A 14,609-nucleotide genomic window follows, 5' to 3' on the forward strand; every position below is an offset into this window, starting at 1 on the left:
CCCTCTTATTTCTCTTTCTTTTTCCTCTTTTATTTCCTTTATTTTCTCTGCCTTGTCTTCCTCTCCTTCTTCCACTCTCTTTCTTTCTTTCTGTTTTTAATAATTTCTTTCTCTTTATATGCTTCTTTCTTACTTTTTCTCTTTATTTCTGTGCGTCGTTCTTTAAATCTTTATTTCCGTCCTATCTCTCTCTTTATGCGTGCATCGTTCATGCTCTACCACGTAGGCATAAATTATTCTAAAATTCCTAGCTAGAGGAGGGGAGTGAGCTTACTTAGGCTATTTCAGGGTGAGATAGCGCCAGGGGTGGTCAGGGTCAAGGACCCCCCGAAAGACTTACTAATGACAAAAAAATAATCAAAATAATAAAATAACTAAAATTAAATAATGAAAATATACTTGTTCTTTAATCGATATTTATTTATTTCCGTCCAACTTATTGGAAGGAAAGTATTATATTGTAATCATACTACTTTGAATGACAGTGGCAAAGTAGATTTATGCAAGATTAATTACTACTTATAACGTAACATTTAAAAAATATCACCAGTACTTTTCGACAACGGATCTAATAACCTTTTTTTGTATCTAATAAATATTCAATTCTTTATCTATTTGAAATTAATTTCCTTGCCCCGGACAGTCTTTTTGTACAAATTTTGCCGGCCTTTAGTACACGTAAGCTAGATAATGAATACGTACTGTTATATCATTATTCTTATACCGCCATTTTATCTATTCATGTAATAAAATATATATTAATTAATTTAAATATTTTAATTAATACTAGCCTATTTTAAATAATTTAATGTAATAATTATTTTTGTTTAAATATTGTTATTATTATTTTCAGACATTTGGTTCGCCCCCCCGAAACATATTTCTAGATACGTGCCTGGTCAGGGTGGAATCTCCCCGGCCCTCTAGTTGCAAATTTTTAGTTTTTTGGGGAGAGGATGTTTAACACAATAATATCCCGATACTTCAAATCCCCCCACTGGAAAATTTTGAAATACCATACTTGCTTGAACCCACCCTTGCCCACCCTTGGCGATGTGTCACAAGTCCTGACTGCTACCAACGATCGTCGAGGAACTTGGATGGAGTCCAACTGCAAGTTCTGTTTTCGTTTTCATTCTAGATTCTAAGCGGGATATTTCGCTCACTCAAGTGTGGAAAAGAAAAAAAAAAGTCTTACAACAGCGCGTGTAGCCCCTGGGAAAGATCAAAGACGTTGCCCCGCGTACAAATACGTAGAACGAAAATACAAGGCATAGTTTACATTGCCGTGCTATTTTTTGCCTACTAGTTGCTCTGAAAAGTTTTCTCTTCTGTGTGGTTGTCTTCCCGCGAGTTTTTACAGATCGAACGGGTGGTTGAGTAGCTCGTTTATATGTAATGATAATATATATTGGGGCTGAGCCGATATGAGTATCGGAAAATATCGGTTGGTCTTTATTTACCGATACAGGCTGATACTTTTCGGGCGTTTTGATCGTTCGCGGGGTCCGCAAAAATGCCGTGCGTCACTTTCTCGGAGTCTAATTATCCTGTAAATTATGCAAAATTCGAAGATTCCATTGATTTTGTATGAATATGGTATTTTGTGATTACTTAAAAGTTTTATATTGGGATGTAATTTTTGAATATTTTGAAGCAAAACTGTGGAAAATTTATTCTTATAATTGGAGTGGAATATCCAACCGTTAATATTAATCAATACCCCGGATTCGATACCCGGTGGCACAGGCGTAACTTGGCAGGGGCAAGTGAAGAATTTGCCCCCTCCAATTTTTTTTTCGGGTTTATTAAAATTTACAAGCTAGGGTACCTGGAGAGTAAAGTAATAAAGAGTAATATTTGAAAATTCGCAAACGTCTCAGTTATTTAGCAAATAATCCTGGACGCTGTTTTTATGGGATGGAAAACTTGTCGAGTCTCTTCCCCCAAAGTTAAGCCCCAGGTTTGATTCTGCCCCCTCAAAATTAGGCTTACTTTAATTCTTCCCCCTCAAAATAAGGCATAGTTTGATTCTGCCCCCTCAATATTAGGTCCAAGTCTAATTCTTCCCCCTCAAAATTAGGCCCAGTTTAATTCTGCAACCTCAAAATTAGGCCCAGTTTATTTCTCCCCTCTCAAAATTAGGCCCAGGTTAATTCTGCAACCTCAAAATTAGGCACACTTTAATTTTGCACCCTCAAAATTAGGTCCAAGTTTAATTCTGCCCCCTCAAAATTAGGCCCAGTTTAATTCTGGACCTTCAAAATTAGGCCAACTTTAATTCTCCCCTCTCAAAATTAGGCCGTTTAATTCTGCCCCCTCAAAATTAGGCCCATTTTAATTCTCCCCTCTCAAAATTAGGCCCAGTTTAATTCTGTCCCCTCAAAATTAGGCCCAGTTTAATTCTGCCCTCTCAAAATTAGGCCCACTTTAATTCTCCCCTCTCAAATTTAAGCCCAGTTTAATTCTGCCCCCCTCAAAATTAGGCCCACTTTAATTCTGCAGTCTCAAAATTAGGTCCAAGTTTAATTCTGCAACCTCAAAATTAGGCCCACTTTAATTCTGGACCTTCAAAATTAGGCCCACTTTAATTCTCCCCTCTCAAAATTAGGCCCAGTTTAATTCTGCCTCCTCAAAATTAGGCTCACTTTAATTCTGCACCCTCAAAATTAGGTTCAAGTTTAATTCTGCCCCCTCAAAATTAGACCGTTTAATTCTCCCCTCTAAATATTAGGCCCAGTTTAATTCTGCCCCCTCAAAATGAGGCTCACTTTAATTCTGCACCCTCAAAATTAGGTCCAAGTTAAATTCTGCCCCCTCAAAATTAGACCGTTTAATTCTCCCCTCTAAATATTAGGCCCAGTTTAATTCTGCCTCCTCAAAATTAGGCTCACTTTAATTCTGCACCCTCAAAATTAGGTCCAAGTTTAATTCTGTCCCCTCAAAATTAGACCGTTTAATTCTCCCCTCTAAATATTAGGCCCAGTTTAATTCTGCCCCCTCAAAATGAGGCTCACTTTAATTCTGCACCCTCAAAATTAGGTTCAAGTTTAATTCTGCCCCCTCAAAATTAGGCCCATTTTAATTCTGCCCCCTCAAAATTAGACCGTTTAATTCTCCCCTCTAAATATTAGGCCCAGTTTAATTCTGCCTCCTCAAAATTAGGCTCACTTTAATTCTGCACCCTCAAAATTAGGTCCAAGTTTAATTCTGCCCCCTCAAAATTAGACCGTTTAATTCTCCCCTCTAAATATTAGGCCCAGTTTAATTCTGCCTCCTCAAAATTAGGCTCACTTTAATTCTGCACCCTCAAAATTAGGTCCAAGTTTAATTCTGCCCCCTCAAAATTAGACCGTTTAATTCTCCCCTCTAAATATTAGGCCCAGTTTAATTCTGCCTCCTCAAAATTAGGCTCAATTTAATTCTGCACCCTCAAAATTAGGTCCAAGTTTAATTCTGCCCCCTCAAAATTAGACCGTTTAATTCTCCCCTCTAAATATTAGGCCCAGTTTAATTCTGCCTCCTCAAAATTAGGCTCACTTTAATTCTGCACCCTCAAAATTAGGTCCAAGTTTAATTCTGCCCCCTCAAAATTAGACCGTTTAATTCTCCCCTCTAAATATTAGGCCCAGTTTAATTCTGCCCCCTCAAAATGAGGCTCACTTTAATTCTGCACCCTCAAAATTAGGTTCAAGTTTAATTCTGCCCCCTCAAAATTAGGCCCATTTTAATTCTGCCCCCTCAAAATTAGGCCCAGTTTAATTCTCCCCTCTCAAAATTAGGCCCAGTTTAATTCTGTCCCCTCAAAATTAGGCCCAGTTTAATTCTCCCCTCTCAAAATTAAGCCCAGTTTAATTCTGCCCCCTCAAAATTAGGCCCAGTTTAATTCTGCCCCCTCAAAATTAGGCCCACTTTAATTCTCCCCTCTCAAAATTAGGCCCTGTTTAATTCTGCCCCCTCAAAATTAGGCCCACTTTAATTCTCCCCCTCTCAAAATTAGGCCCAGTTTAATTCTGTCCCCTCAACATTAGGCCAACTTTAATTCTGCCCCCTCAAAATTAGGCCCAGTTTAATAGTGATAATATAATCATATGATATCATAATAGTAATACCTCCTCAAAAAGAACAGTGTTTCAATTCTGAAATATTATTGTTCCTTCAACGCCATTATAATAACTAACATAAATTACTGTAGCTGAAATGAAATTATATATGAAATATATTTTTAGGTGGACATTCTATTTCCAGGGTGCGTGGTCCCCCTTCCGGCTGGAATTCGAACCCGGACTTCCCTTGCGTCGCACGGCGGTACGCTAACCTCTCCGCCTCGGAGAGGTCGGTATATTTCAGGTCGAAACTAATAGCTTATCTTTCATGTTATAACAAAAACTTTCCTTCCTGAAATTTTAGGCACGTGGACTATTTAGGACACGGTTGTTGATGGGGGATAGCTCCCCTATCCACACCTTCCCCCCCCCCCCCAGAATTTCGCACCCTGCTTCAGATACATTTCAACACCTTCAAATATTTGAAAATATTCCACTACCTGCATCAGTCCTTTTCTCCGAATGCCTTTATGATTTCTGACCATAAGTTAGCATGTCTTCAATTCATGCTACCAGGCAGTGCCCAGATCCGGATCAACGCAGCCAGCCAAGATGAACGCCATCTCTCCACGATAGCGAAAACCATGAATCATCACCCAGCATATTATCAGGCCCGCTATCTGCCGGGAAGCATCTAAATCACACTTCGAGGAGATAACTCATTTGTTAAAAGGCATAATTACAGCAGTCTCTAATCAAATATTTTACAAGGTAATGCATGCAAACTTTAGCAGTACGTGGCCGGGAGTAGCGAAGAGGAGACAATAGCAGAAGGGTGAAGGAGGAAGAAAAATGTTGGCTGGTTGCCACAGGAAAGGGGTCCACGAGCATCTATCTAAGGGCAATTTTATTTTGCCCAGCAACAGTCAAACGTTACCTTCTCCCCCTTCCTTGGCGAGAGACAAACAGAAATGGTCACGAACATTAAACAGACGATAAAGTGAATTATGGCGATTGGTTCTAATGCTAGGAGGGGGAAATGGGTGTTAGCCAGGCCAGGTGCATTCGCTGTGGAGAGGTACGTAGCATGGAAATCGCCAGGAAGGGAGCTATTTACTTGATTCTAGAATACATTTCTCAAGCCACTCACTTCCGGATCGATGTCCAGCTTCCTTATATTATCCGGGTTTCTTTCACTGACGCCTGGGCCTCCCCGATGGCTCAGTGGTAGCGTCGTCGCCTTGTAATCAAGGGGTCCCGGGTTCGATACCCGGTGGAGGCACATAGTGGTTCGGATCCCACTTTAAACTGTAGATCCAGTCCCGATTACCCTTACTGTGCATAAAGTGGACTTGGAACACCCAATCACTGACGCCACTCTTTTTAAGAAGGACGCTTTGTCGAGTTTGGGGATAGGTGGTTGATGCTTGTATGGATCAACATGGAGACAATGCAGTTGGTGCGATGGATGCCTATACAAATTATCCCAGCTGGGGGATGCTTTATTAACATTTTCTTAACTGGGGAATTGCATCCCCCGTATTCCCCACTTCGAGAACTTATCAGCGTCGAAAGGGGGGGGAGAGTCGGAAGTTTATCGTTAATAACAGAAATATTGTGGAGTTAGTTACTATTCTAATATTAATAACCAAAGTGAAAACTGCATTAGATAGAAAACATTGAGTGTACGATACAGTAAACAGTTTTCCCCCATATTCTACCATTTAATTCAAAGAATAAATGGTTCTGCAGGTCTCAAAATTCCAATTATTGGTTTCATGTGAGAGACCAAGCAACGTAAACTTTATGACTAAAATTTCCCCCTAACTTTTAAAGCTTTTTCTGAATGACGTATGTTAAGGTTAATAACAAAATAGAATAACTACGCATTTCAGTACACTAACTGTATGGTATGTAAAAATACAATGAAAAGCAATTTTGCTGGATATGCCATTGGGCGGATCGAGTACAAAGGTATCTCCAATGATAAAATAATAATAATGGGAATAAAATTCGTTTATTTTTATCACATTGTAATAATTATTATTGTAACCGTGTGATAATAATGAAGAGCTGAGGGAGACCTACGTTCGATTCCTAGGGTGCGAAAATTTTCCAGCCTTGTCCCCAGGACAAAGCGGCTCTGGGGTTCATATAAATGTGCACCTGGAGGGTAAAGGCGCCTGGAGCTTGGTGCTGTTCATATCACCTCCACAAATCTTCATATATGTGCATAACAGTGCCATGTGAACGAGGAGGTTTAACTTACCGTAGTATTATCAAAACTTTCTGACGGAAATTTCCCACGGAATTGACTGTACCGCCTCCCAAAAATTTGGAGGTACGATTTACCCCCTTTCCTACTCCACTGATGACAACTCCAGGGCGAAGAAACCTCGAAAGTTCTCTCACTGTAACATATCTCATTATGCAGTTCGAAGGTGAAGGTGGAAAACTTCAAATCAATTTCTCGCTCATGACCTCACCGGCAATTATTGCAAAGGTTTTTCAAGGGAGAAAAATGGCCAGAGAGACAAGTACAAACTCGAAGGAAATATTTCCTCCGTCCCCACGCCTCAATCCATGCCTCAGTTCCCTGACAGGGGGTCATAAGCTTTGGTGGATGGGGGAGTTATGAGGGCATCGGAATGATTGGTGGAGCTAGCGGTGATGCTGTCCATCCATCAGAAGGTCTGTTCTGGAAGCCATTCCGACAACGTGACACTCTGTAATTTGGGGTGATAAATAACGTCAGGCAGTGGCTTGAGACTGACAGCCTGAGATGTGGAGTCTTCCTCCCCTCCACCCACCCACCCAGCACACATCAGTATCAACCACCCACTTACTCCCTCCCGCTCACTTGTCTTTGGAGAGATCAGTGCTACCAACGCGAAGGCGGCGAAACCACCAAGAACGGTAAATTATATGCAAGAGTGGTATGGTCTCTTCGTGGATAGTTCCTCTTACTCTCGATAGATGGCGTATGCGTCTCTGGAAGCCCTTACTCCACGTGCCCTGAGGGAAAGTTCACGTTCACACCAAAGTGACCATGCTGCAGGTCACTGTGCCAAATACTGGGGGCACAAGGGGACTTCCCCCACCAACAATCTTGTTATAACGACAAAGATAGAAAATTAGTTTTGACTTCAAATATACTTTACTAAGGATAATCGAAAACACACACAGAGAACGAAGGATAATGTGTGTCAGGCCCGTATCCAGGATTTTTTTGAGGCAGGGGCCAGATCCGTGTTTATCTGTGTGTGTGGTTGGGTGTGTGTATGTGTATAAATATACATACATACACACATACAGTGGCGGCTACCTGAGGGCAGTTGCCCCCGCACCATGGCCCCTTAATGCTTGTCTACCAAGAGAAAATAACTTTCCTTGCCCCCCCTCTCCCCTTTCCCAGTTTTGGCGCCCAATCGCCGATACTGGTCAGAAGTATTCGGATAGTTCTGAGTTTCGCAAATTGAAAATGTTTTCAAATTTCCTTCATTTTCTCTTACCAGAACCATTGAACAGCCACGATAATTCTATGTTTAGAAAATAATATATTTATAAATTAAAGTATACACATTAGCAATTACGAATATTATTACGATAAGGAGTTCTAAATGTGAGTTAACCCATAGCCCGCTACGATCCAGAGAGAGAGAGAGAGAGAGAGAGAGAGAGGGAGAGAGAGAGAGAGAGAGAGAGAGAGAGAGAGAGAGAGAGAGAGAGAGAGAGAGAGAGAGAGAGAGAGATCGGGTGCCAAGACTGGGGGTCAAGGCCAATATACTTTTTCTTAGTAGACAAGTTTGAGTTTGAGTTTTTGCTTTAGGTCCACCTTTATGCACAGTCACTAATTGGGACTGGGCCTACAGTTTAAAGTGGTATCCAAACCACTATGTGCCTCCACCGGGTCTGGGTAGACAAGGCTTAGCATTATGAGACCATAGTGCAGGAGCAAAAGTGGAAATATTGGGGAGAGGGGCAACTGCCCTCCATGCCCTCCAATCGGCACCACTGCTAGTAGCCTTGCATCAATGGTTTTAAAACTAAAAGTACCCAATATCGCAGACTGCAGACTTCTGGAGACTGCCTCTCTATACAACAAACACATTCATTTATGCAAGGACAAAATTGAAATTTTTTCAGGTTTGAAAAATCGTCGATATTATTTTCTTAGCTTTTTATAGGTTCACATTTAACATTTACATGGCTCGAGGGGGGAGCCATGGTCCCCCTGGCCCCTCCCCTGGGTACGGGCTTGATGTGTGTCTATGTCTGATTGTGAGTGTTGCATCCTGTCTCTCACTCTTTCAAGAAACCATTAGCAGATGCACATTAAAGGTGAAGCAAGAATGCACCACAAATGTTAGTAACAATCTAATTAATTAATTTATATTATTAGAAAGCAAAAACTAAACAAAAACTTATGCATAATAAAATCATTTCAACTATTTTGTAATTTATTGACATTTTTAACTAGTTGTAAAGGAATTAGTTTACTGTACATGTGAGCCTTATAATCAAGGGTTCCCGGGGTCGATACCAAGGTTCGGATTCCACTTTAAACTGTAGGTCCAGTCCCGATTAGCTTTACAGTGCATAAAGTGGACTTAAAACACCAAATCAATCACTCAATCAATACTATACATGGGAAAAGTAATAAATGATACATATAATATAATACATATAATTGGGGATCTCCCAGTGAGTGAGCGTAATCCGGTCACGGAGACCTACTATAACGGCTGGGGATACGTCGGGCCGACCCCCCGACTATTCCAATACTGGTTAAAGATCTCCACGTTTAGAGGTGACGAAGGAAAGCGTGGGAGGATGACCTGCAGTCGGTATACCCCTTGGCCCTTCATGGGTTGTTGCGCAAAGGATTATATATATATATATATATATATATATATATATATATATTTGTGTGTGTTTGGTCTTCATTGATTTCGCACCCTGACCTATATCTTTAAATATGCTGATAAGGTAGTGGTGGATGCACATTTCCTAGTGAACCATATTTCGAGTCCCGATTAGCCTATCTGGACGTAAGATGAACTTTTACTTTGATATGCGTTTCTCTGTGGCATGTGAATTAAAATTCACGTTAAACAAAATGGATGCAAGAAAGTTTTATCTCACAACTTACAGCATGAATTTACGTTTTAATGAAAAAATAAATTTAATCTTTTCTCAGATTTTTTGTCAAACTTTTGAAATTCCTTGTATTGGTTTAGAGATATTTAAAAAATATTATGTTTTATTTAATATTTTTGTTTATCTTCCTTCTTTAATGGCATGTTCATTTTTGGAATTACCTTCGTTTTTTTCCAATTGCATTTTCGTTATTATACCTGTACCTCACTGGGTTATTCGCAGTGATGAAGATGAATAGTGAATTTGTAATTTTTCGTATTTTACGTTTTAATGGGGTTTAAATGAATTTGAATGAAGTTTCAAACAAAGGGACACCGATGTCTAGGCTACAACTCGAAGCTGGAACGTTTAGTGACTAGTTCTTGAGTCGATCATTGAATATGTGAGTAGCCTGGTCCGAAATTCTCAAAATGTGAGAATGTTAAGCAAGTATTTAAGTGGTGACTCGTACTCTTTTTTTAAAAATAATCTTGTGTTAATGTTATATATACATTTCCAATGAATATGTATTCTGTGACCCTCTGACTCCTTCATGACCACCAAGGGGGCATGTCAATACATTTGACGAAGTATGTGTAATAAAGACATACGAAAGTTCATGCCACCCAGGATTCGAACCCATACTCTCATTTCATATTACGCTACAGTAATCGATCCTCCACGGATAATTTCTCCGTGCTGACATCAGTTTACTGGAGGAGGTTGGCTGGAGAAATAACGGTCCAAAGCCGTTAATTTTCACTGTTATCCAGCTACCGTAAAAATTAAAATGGATGTTTTCAAAGTATTACATAGTTTCTCTAATTAATGTAATTTCAATGATTCAGTTATAATAATATGGTGCATGCAACCGTAATCTATCTATATATATAAAAATTGATGTATGTGTGTGGGTGTGTATACCGGGTGGGCCATAAGTCAGTTGTCAACTTTCTATTAGTTGTTTCTCAGATACCAACAAACAATCACTGTCACACAGAACCTCACACGAGACTCCAATACCTGCTATATAGTGTCGACTGACTTATGGATAATACGCACTAGTCAAGTTCACAACTGACTTCCACTACGCTAGGCAAAACAAAGTCTAACGATTGCTAGTGACAACTGACTTATGGCCCATCCGGTATATGTTTGTTCCGGCATAACTCTCGAACGCTTGGAGCAATTTCAACCAAACTTGGTACACGTATCACTTGCAATCTGAAAATAATATTTTTGGGGTAAGACACCCCTGGCACCCCTAGGGGTGAGGTGGGAAGGGGTGACATGTAGAAATAATCAAGAACGACCGATATTAAATTCCGCACAAGCAGACATCCGTGACTCTATGCAACCCCGCACAACGATAGTGTTTCTCGGGTTGTCTAACATTCAGGCTGATATGGCTTTGTGTTCCGAAAATGTAAAAAAAATATATTAGTGTGGAATCCATAGTTTACGTGGTCGCTGAGATGAATAGTGACACTCCCAATGCCGTTCAACTCCAAGTTCATTTTGCACTATAGTTAGAATTCATTATTTTCCTGTCTAATAGAATATTGGGATCAATAAATACCCGGGCAACGCCGGGTAATCAGCTAGTTTATAATAATTATTTATTTGTATCTTTGGGCGTTTCGAAATATTCACATTTGTTTTTTTAATTAACAGGTAAACTGTTAAATTTTAACGGTAGAATATTGTAAATTTTTAGGTACAGCCAACAGCATAGATAATAGTAGATAATTTGTCCATCGCTAGTTTCATTTCTTTCTTATTCTTCATCCTGTGTTGCTTTAAGGAATGAAATTCTATTGAAGAAAGAAGATGTTGTCCTCTCCTTATTGACTATTTTTTTCCAATTAATGATCACATTGTGGAGAAGAGAATGAATGAAAATGGTGTTGGACAATTCGCCTACTATTACTTATGCCGTTGGATGTACCTTTTAACAGAACGCTCATCTGTTCTTCTCATCGTATTTTTCAGTCCTGAGCAAATTGGTCCAGAGCAGCAATGGCACAAACCACAGTTGTGACAATTATATTTTTGTGGCAGCCGAATCGATTGATTTGTGACGTAATGGCAAGGCATGGATTTCTAGGATTACAACTGTCGCCGAGCGATACAACTCGAAGGGGATTCCCGAACTGGACCTGCCAAAGTGGAGGTAAGTCATCAATTACTACACACAAAGAACTCAAAATGTATCAAATATTGATAATAATGTACAGCGGCCGCGAGGGGGACGTGGAGAACATTTCCACACCCCCAACTTTTTGTCACTTTTTGCCCCCGCACTATAGCCTCTTAATGCTAAGCATTGTCTACCAAAAGAAAGTAAACTATCCTTGTCCCCCCCACCAGTTTTGGCATCCAATTATCTACTGCTAATGTATGAAGAGTGGCTCTACCGTATGGATAGCTTGGCAAGTTCTCTCTCTCTTTCTCTCTCTCTCTCTCTCTCTCAGTCAAAAAGAGAGAGAAAGAGAGAAGGAGAAAGGAATAGAGAGAGATAGAGAAGAGAGAGAGATAGAGAAGAGAGAGAGATAGAAAAGAGAGAGAGAGGGAGAGAGAGAGAGAGAGAAAGGGGGAGGTAGAGAGAGAGGGGGAGAGAGGTGCCATTGAGAGAGAGAGGAGAGAGAGAAGAAACGGTTGAAATTTTAGCTATTCCAAGCCCTTGCCACGGTTATCATGCACAATGATATCGTCTAATTCATGTTACGATATGTGTGTGTGTGTGTGTGTGAGGGCTGTTGGGGTGTTACAGATTAGAGGGTGATAGTGCATTCTAGTACAAAGCTCATGTAGGTTTCCACCGTAGATACTGGCGTGCCCAGGAATTTCGAAAGGGACAGTTACGTAGACTTTTCCCTGGTAGTTAGCCCTCATTTTGCCATCTTTTCCCGCCTTTGACATTCTTTTTTTATGAATACTGGGCCAATGCTGGACCTCCCACCAACTCCACATAGGACACGCCACTGACCGTAGATACAGACATGACACATTCTTGATAACTTTCAATTGTTATTTGCACATTTGTTGCTTCATTTTACTTTGATCTTCTCCCTCTTGAAGCTTATCGCCAAAATTGAAGATGGATGATGGCTTGATGAATTGACTTTGCCAATGACTATAGACTTGAGTTCGAAACAGGCCTAGTTTTATGCGGAGGGCCTTGGGGAAGGTTCAGGGACTCTTCTCCAAATGAACCTGTACTGGTGAGTGGGTTGCGGTTTAAAAAGTGACGACAAATGATAAAAAATAGATATTTGGAAAGTGGTAAGGGTAAAGGTAAAGCTACATTGCAACATACTAGGGATGTGACCGATGCCGATGTACTCACCGATAATTTTGGAACCGATACCGATGCTGATATTTAACCGATTCCGATACATAAAATTATTAAACAGAAATGGGATGTTATTTTCAGCATGACAAAAATAAATTTGCTATGTACATTTGTATTGCATATCATATGTATATACATACACTACCGACAAAAAGTTTAAGACCACCAGGAAAAAGTGCCAAAAATCAGTAGAAATGAATGTATTTCGTAATTAATGTACAAGAAACGGATGTAAGAATCTGCTTGGCAATCTACAGTACAAACATACCGTAGGTACATCCACTATACATACTAAAGTCACCTCATATTTTGCTTTCATCAATATGTCCGCCATGGGTCTTAATGACAGCGGCGCAAACACGTGGCATGCGCTCCAATAGTTTTTCCAGATAGGATGGTTGAATGTTACGCCAGGCATCGTTGATGAATTCCCATAGCCGTTGAGTGTTGCTGGGTCACTTCTTCCTGATGTCCCTATCGATTTGGTCCCATAGCAGTTCAATTGGTGAAAGATCAGCAGGCTGGTTGCCACGTCATGAGAACTAATGCCCCTGCTGTTGCCTTGCGTTCCAAATACCACGTGCACAGTTTGGATGTATGTTTGGGATCATTATTGTGTTGAAAAATAAACCCATTACCAACAAGACGACGACCAGATGGAATGGCATGGTGCACCAATATCTGATGATACCCATCTTTTACCAATGTTCCCTGAATTTTATGAAGGTCCCTCATCTAGTTTCCGGCAAAACATCCCCACACCATTACACTTCCACCCCCATGTTTCACTGAGGGAACAAGACACTCTTCTTTCATTCTCTCGCCGACCTTTCGACGCACAAAGGTTCGCCTATTGCTGCCAAATAATTCATATTTGGATTCGTCGGTCCAGAGTACCCGTTTCAAGTTATCCACAGTCCAACGTTGGTGCGTCTTAGCCCAGGCCAATTGTTTCGTCTTGTTCACACGTCGTAACAATGGCTTTCTAGCAGCTACTCTGCCATGCAGCCCTTTTCACGCAACCTATTCTTCACCGTTGACACAGACACAGGCGTCACTCTGCTGTTATTCAGGGAAGCAGCGATGACTGGTGTTGCTAGGAGCCTGTTCCGTTTGCTAGTTACTGTAGTATATCTATCGTCAGCTGCAGACGTTACACGAGCTCTTCCACTACGTGCATGGTCAGCATGTCTGTTGGTTTTACGGTATCTCTCCAATGCACAATGAACACCAGTCTTGGAAATATTCAGTTTTCTTGCTCTCTCGCGTTCCAAATAACCTTCATTTTTCAGTGCACATAGCACAGCATGCTTTTCAACCGAAATCGCCTGTTCCCCACGATGACGGGCCATTTCACACAGCTCCAGTTACCTTGCACACGTCACACACAATAATGGGCTCGCAATGTCGCCTGCATGAACAGCAACTGACCCTGAGCCACTGATAAGGATGCTCATGAGGTTGGCTACCGTACTGAACGGTTTCACGCACACAGCTGCAATGTTGCCAACTTCAGCAACTTTTTTGTCACTTTCCATTTTGCCAACCACATGCTACACATTCGGAAAAAAATTGGTGCCGTGTCTTGCAAGGTTCAAACTAGACTACATTGCATTTTCCATGTGTATCATCGTCACGTCTTTCTTGGACAGGAACCGTTGGTTCCATACAACACTCCATACTGATTTTTTGGCCGTTTTTCATGGTGGTCTTAAACTTTTTGTCGGTAGTGTATATATTCTCAAGACTTGCGAATGTACATTTGCATCTACAAAAGATGGTTATGTGAACCTTTAAGAAGAACATGGATTCTCAAGAGATTTTACATTAGTACACAAGCAGTACTTTGAAATGCAAAATGAATTCCTGTTCTTAATGTTGGAAATTTACTGCTGCCAGATTCAACTTCAGAAACACGAGTTTTGGAAGCACTTCAGGAAGTAACCTACTTCTTCTCTTATCGCAAATCTGTTCAGCAACACTGAACACTCAATCACTGAATACTGATGCAGCAAGTATGCCCAAGTATTTTCTCAGCACTTGCTTCAGGTTTGAATACTCACTTTTGA

At 40.6% G+C, this 14,609-nt stretch overlaps 1 protein-coding gene across 1 annotated transcript; it reads right to left on the bottom strand.

Annotated features, from left to right (window-relative positions):
- Positions 1 to 13,532: 13,532 nt before the first annotated feature.
- Positions 13,533 to 13,892, bottom strand: LOC146005029 (uncharacterized). Its single transcript, XM_083144197.1, has one exon. The coding sequence runs from the start codon at positions 13,890 to 13,892 to the stop codon at positions 13,533 to 13,535; it is 360 nt and encodes a 119-aa protein (XP_083000323.1).
- Between the last annotated feature and the right edge of the window lie 717 nt (positions 13,893 to 14,609).

Source organism: Lepisma saccharinum, chromosome 1 (assembly GCF_977018435.1).
Source record: "Lepisma saccharinum chromosome 1, izLepSacc3.1, whole genome shotgun sequence".
NCBI classification, from domain to species: Eukaryota; Metazoa; Arthropoda; class Insecta; order Zygentoma; family Lepismatidae; genus Lepisma; species Lepisma saccharinum.